Source organism: Mesoplodon bidens, assembly GCF_964165515.1.
Source record: "Mesoplodon bidens genome assembly, chromosome: 4".
Taxonomy (NCBI): Eukaryota; Metazoa; Chordata; class Mammalia; order Artiodactyla; family Ziphiidae; genus Mesoplodon; species Mesoplodon bidens.
The window spans coordinates 146,064,662-146,070,661 of record NC_138160.1 but is presented as its reverse complement, the minus strand read 5'-3'; the positions used below and the strand labels follow the sequence as shown (position 1 = coordinate 146,070,661).

At 55.1% G+C, this 6,000-nt stretch overlaps 1 protein-coding gene across 1 annotated transcript in view; it reads right to left on the bottom strand.

Moving 5' to 3' along the window:
* Nucleotides 1-1,795: 1,795 nt before the first annotated feature.
* FBN3 (fibrillin 3) overlaps nucleotides 1,796-6,000 on the bottom strand; it is a gene marked incomplete at both ends in the record, with an annotated part of 58,606 nt that continues 54,401 nt past the window's right edge. Inside the window, 3 exons of the mRNA XM_081232655.1 lie at nucleotides 1,796-2,128; nucleotides 4,591-4,741; nucleotides 5,494-5,728. Coding sequence (XP_081088781.1) covers nucleotides 1,796-2,128; nucleotides 4,591-4,741; nucleotides 5,494-5,728 — 719 coding nt within the window. The remainder of the gene's footprint in view (nucleotides 2,129-4,590; nucleotides 4,742-5,493; nucleotides 5,729-6,000) is intronic.

Here is a 6,000-nt window from a genome sequence, read left to right as displayed (position 1 = left end):
TTGTGACATACAGCACACGCACAAGCTACATGTTAACACAGTGAATATCCCATCCACTGAGCTCAGCCATCAAATTCAATAGATCCAGTCCAACCTGGAGCCAGGCAGGATGGAGCCAGGACACTGGCATGGCTGCCCAACTTTGAATCTGGTTCTTCTACCTGTAATCTGGTGTCACCTCGGCCAAGTCACTTAACCTCTCTGAGCCTCAGTTTTCCTATATGTAAAATGGGGATGAGAATAACAGTATCTATTCCATGGGGTCATAGTGATGATATAATAGGGAAGAACTTTTTATATTCTATTACAAGTTAATCACTAAAGGGATGTTGCCTATAAGCTGAAATTATACATAATGGCCCATCTTGGGCCAGGAACCCTGCTTCCCAGGTAATGAGCACTAAGCTAAAATACCTTTGTTTAGCTCACAGGAAACATCCAGGCCAGGCCCACCTGTGAATGTCTGCAGGAAGGAAGAACTGAACACATCCCCTCCAGAAGCTGACCAGAACAAGGACATTGGTTTGACTTTACTCCCTCCCCTTTTAGTATAAAAGAAGCCTGAATTCTAACTCAGGCAAGATGGTTCTTTGGGGCACGAGTCCACCACCTTCTCAGTTTGCTGGCTTTCTGAATAAAGTCGCTATTCCTTGTCCCAAAAACTCGTCTCTCAATTTACTGGCCTGTCGTGTGGCGAGTAGTATGAGCTTGGACTCAGTCACAAGGACTGAATGGGTCAGTAATTGTACAATACTTAGAATGGTGCCTGGTACATAGTATGGGGTCAGGGATCATGAGCCATTATTATCAGTAATGGTGAACCCACAAGGGATCCAAAGGTTGCCACTTGCAGCCTGGCTTTGTGCCAAACTCCCAGGTCTGAAGTTGGCAGAACCTACCTGCACCCTGGGATGGTGTCCCCCACCCCCAGGTGCAGGATGGTCTTCACCCACCTCTCCCGTACACACTTCCTCTTCAGAACCCTAGGCAGAAGTGCATCCTTTCCAAAGCTGCTGCCCTCCTGGGGCCTCCTGCTCCCCTGCCACGTGAGCCTTGCCCGGCCCTGCCAAGGGCAGTGTCTACTTACTGCCAGAACTTGCCAAGGGACAGACTTAACCCAAAATAACTTTATTGTTGTCTCTGCTCCTGATAGAAAAGCATCCTCAGAAGCCTAGCCCAGCTCCCCGTGGGAATGAACATGGCTGCATGTCAGCAACTCTGGCTGGGGCCCCGTGGGCCCTTCTGCTGGGAGGGACGAGCCCTAGGCCCACCCTAGCCACCTGTCCCCATGTCCCGCCAACCCCCAGGGCTGAGCCCCCGTGCAGTGCAGAAGTTTAAGCCTGAGACTGACCAGATACAGTGAAACCCAGGGCCCTCTTTGACCCTGGCTGTTGAAGTGGAGGGGGCATGCCACAGCAACTGCCAGCTGTCTCCAGGAAACACCAAATGGTGGGGTCCCTCGGATAGAGGCTGGGCTCACTTGAGGTCATAGGATAGCATTTCACTCTTCCTGAGTTTTGGGGTTCCACCTGGTCGGCCACTGCCGCCGGGGATTGATCCCTCCCAGCTCTAGTATCTCCTGCCTCTGGAGAGGAGGACCCCATAGGGACCCTGGGGACCATTGACGCCAGGGCTTGTCAAGGGTCTCCCGGGGGGCGGGGGGGGGCAGGGGTGTAGCAAACAGAGTGACATCCTGTGGAAGGAGGCAGGGGCGGGGCAGTGCCCAGGTGGTGAGTCTGGGAAGCAGGCTGCGGGAGGGGCCTGGGGCCAGGTGGGAGGTATGGGTGCCTCTGGACTACAGCAGCTGCAGCTGCACCTTTAGCCGCAAGGCCCGGCCTGCCAGCCACCCCTCAGGCTGGGTGCCCCAGGCCCCAGCCACGCTCACCACCTCCAGCTGGTAGGTTCCAGGCCCTGGCCTCCGACGCCCCAGCTGCAGGGAGCTGAGGCCGCGGAGGTGATGCATGCGGAAGAAACCTTGCTCGTTGCCACGGGCAATGATGTAGCGGACGCGGCCCCCCAGACCCTCCAGCGCCGGCCGCAACTCCAGGATGTGCTCGGCCCGGCCCAGGCGGGAGAGGTTCAGGCCCAAGGTCAGCGGAGCCTCCGAATCAAGGCTGGCCAGGCTCGCCTGGGGAGAAAGACCAGGTGGATGATGGCAGGGGCTGGGAGAAATCAGAATGCGGTGGGTAGGGGGCCAAGAGGAGAATTTTAGGCAATCTCTAAAATGGAGGAAAACATGGACCACTCCCTGCCCTTGACTCCTGTCTAGCCCTCCCCACCCACAAGGACAACGGTCAGCTTGGGCTATAGTAGAGGATGGAGGTGGAGGCTGGTTCCCAGGTGAAAAGGAAACTTTTTCACAGGTTGACTCCAGACCCCTTGTTTCAACTGAGGGGGCTGAGTTCGATCCCTGCCAGCCTGGTGGAGGAAATGGAGACTTTTTCCTCAGATACCCAGACTGGGAGGCAGTCAGATGGCATCTGGCCCCAAAGCACCCAAGGTCACTCAAAGGTGGTCTGGGGTGGCTGGAATTATGACCAAGGGCCTTGCAGCACGAGCCAGCCCCAGACACAGTGAGAGAAACACAAGACCCTGCTGGGCCATACAGAGGAGCTGCCCAGTAGTTATCCGGTTCCTGGAGGCTGGCTGCACTTCCTGCATCTGGGCTCTCTGAGAGCCCCCCTGTGTGCAGATGACAAACCCCTCTTTATCTGAGCTCCTCGGAATGCTTCCTGGTCCTGGCAGCCGGACAGGGCCCTGAATAAGCCAGCAAACCTCAAAGGCAGGCTGATGGGGGCTGGGTGATGTATCCAATCCCACAGGAGGTTATCTGTGCTTTCTTCTCCTTTGCTCTGGGCAGAGCTGTTTGTTCTGCCTAATTTACATGCTGATGGAGTGTTTTGCTGTTGCATGAAAGTGAAAATTATTCTTGTTTCCCATCCCTTCACCAGGACTGTTGCTCAGACATGTGCTCTTACTGACACCTGCTGGCAATCTGTGGGTATTGCAGGCAAAGCCACAGGACCCAGCCTGCCTCTGCCCAGATCTGCTTGTGTCCATGCCAGGAGCCCTGACAACCTCTCTACTCACTCTTACTGAGCAGCAAGGGCTGGTGACACAGTGGCAAACCTGACAGACACTGGGCCCTATCCCTGTGATGCTTACAAAAATAACGGTAACAATGGGAATAATATGTACGCTCCTTTTCCCAGAAAGGGGAAACAACTAGAAGGAAAAGGAAAGCAAAGGAACATTCATATTTAGATAATCTAATATTGAGAGCCCCTCAGACGCAGCATTCCTGTCCCACTTCTGCCTTCATTTTTTCCCCATAGCATTTATCATGTATCATACTTATCACGTGTTACAAAATATGATGTGTTTTACATATTTCTTGTCTATTAGACTATCAGTCCTATGGGGACAGGGACTTTTTTTATTGTGTGTTTTATGTGTTGTTCACTGTTGCTCCATTTTTTTGGTTGTTCGCTATGAGTCCAGCACACAGTAGGTGTTCAGTAAAATCTATGGAGTGAAAGAGTTTGGTTCCAGATGTGGGTAATGGCTTCTGTGCTCGGTGATTTTTGTTTTTGGAAGTAACAGAAAGTAATGGCCTCAGAAGGTGGTGGCTGCAGAGGGGCCCAGGATGACTGCCATCCTGCTCTGCCAGTTTTTAGTTCTGTAACTTGGGCAGATGACCTAACCTCTCTGAATGTCAGTTTCCCCATCTGTAAAATGAGGATGATAGTGGTACCTACACCTCCCAGGGCTGTCGTAAACACTGAGAGGTTGTGAATGAATGCAGAATGCTTGGAGCAGCACGTGTATCCAGCAGGTGCTTAATAAATGTTTAGCTTTCAGATTCTTTGGGGCATAGTGGCAGGACCAGCCAGCAGTGGCCTCAAGGACTTTTCAGCTGAAGGACAAGCAAGCTGAATTTGTGACAAAACTGCCCTCCCTGCACAACCTGGTGGGGTCAGGGTCATAGCTGGAGTGGCCCCCAGGGGACAGAGGGACTAAACCACAAGTCTGCTCTGCTGTTCTTGAGAGCATGGCGGGTAGGGTGGGGGAGAGACAAGGAGGGCTCAGGAGGCCTGAGCATAGCTCCAGGAGCATTGTGGGTGCAGGAAAGAGGTGCAGAGGGTCTGAAGAAAGGGGATGATGGAAGGGGTTAAGCTAGCTGCTCTGAGCGCTATTGGTGCTAAATCCAGAGGGGCTCTGAGGGAGGGCTGTGCCAGCCAGGAGGTGACAGGTGACAAGTTCCAGGGTGCAGGCAGGGTTGGGGGGCCCAAGGCATTTTTCTTGCATTGAAGCTCCATGGAAGGGATCCACGGGAGGCATCACACCCAGGGCCTGTGTGGGAGATACCTGACTTCTCATCTGGAGCAAGGTGGGATGCTTGGGGGCCTGTGTCCCCCAGAGAGCCCCCAAGGGGATTCCTCAGGCTGAGGAACTACAGGAAGACCCAGAAAGGCACCATGATTTAGGGGACAAGCTGTGACATGGAGCCTGGTCCTCTTACCCCTGGCCGGTTCCCTGGCTGTCCCTGCCACTCACTGTGCCCCATGCCCAGTGCATTCCCCATGGCACCTGATAGTCCCCATGGGGGCTGCGCCGTGGCCGGTCACGAGGGGGCTGGCCGTTGATCTTGCATTCATAGCAGGCTTCGGGTGAGAGCAGCTCCTCCTCATCTGGGGCATCCTGAGGTCCAGGGCTGAAGCCCAGGCCAGAGACACAGTGCCTGGGCCAGGACAGGGGTGGGCAAGTGTTCAGGGCAGGCTGATGGGACCTCCCCTACCACCCTCCCACCCCCTACACTCCATTTGGAGCCACTCTGGCTGTGGGGGCAACTACGAGTGTACCAAGGTGCCAGTGCAGATTTGCATGTGCCTACACGTGTGTGTGTGTGCATCCCTTGGCTTTCCTGGATGTAGGTGTGAACCTGCATGCATGCAGGGGTGTAGGATATACCTGAGTGTACCCAGGGGTATATGCGTGTATGAGCCTGCGTGCACCCTGGATGCTGACATGCGCTTGCACGCATGTGCACATTGGGATATATGAATGAGGGTGCCCGGGCATGTTGGCACAGGTGTGAGCCTCACACACACTCACGTGTATTACAGGGAGGCATGCATCCTGCACTAAGCACATACAGGACAATTACTCCACGTGGGGTGTGAGCTTGTGTGTGCACAGGTACAGGTTCCACTGGGCCTCTGCACCCATTTCTCGTTTTTTGTTTGTTTTTGTTTTGGCCACGCGGCATGTGTAGCATGTGGGATCTTAGTTCCCCGACCAGGATCAAACCCACGCCCCCTGCAGTGGGAGCGCAGAGTCTTAACCACTGGACCACCAGGGAAGTCCCCTGCACCCATTTCTCCATGCACAAGTATGTATGTGAACGTGTGCACAGGCCCGTGTGTGTGTGTGTGTGTGCGTGTGCACTCCCAGGGTTTGGGTGTTTGTGTCCACCCCGCTCAAGCCCCTCACCCTTGCCCAGCCCGGAAGTAGCCTCGGGGGCAGCCACACAGGAAGCCGCCGGGAGTGTTGGCACAGCTGTAGCTACAGGGGCTGCCCCGCACCGCACACTCATCCACGTCCTGGCAGCCCCCGAGGGCCTGGTTGAAGTCAAAGCCAGAGGGGCAGACGCAGCGGAAGCCGCCCAGCATGTTGTGGCAGGAGGCGCTGCCGCAGGCCGCGGGTGACAGGACACACTCGTTCTTGTCTGTGGAGGGGGAGGAGGAGTATGGGGGGAGGGGCAGGGGACAGCCTTCGCATCTCCAGATCCCTCTACCTGCATCCCTCCAGTCCCCACGTGGCAACTCTGGTTCCTCCTTCAGAGCCCAAGGCCAACGTCAAAACCTTCATCAAGCTCCTGGTGAGCTTCTGGACTAGGTCTGCTGTCCCCTACACTCCTTTATCCGCCCCCCAGCCCCACCCCACCCCCCATCCTGTCATTCTCCTTTAAAGCATTTCTCAAAACTTCCCAGGAATGTT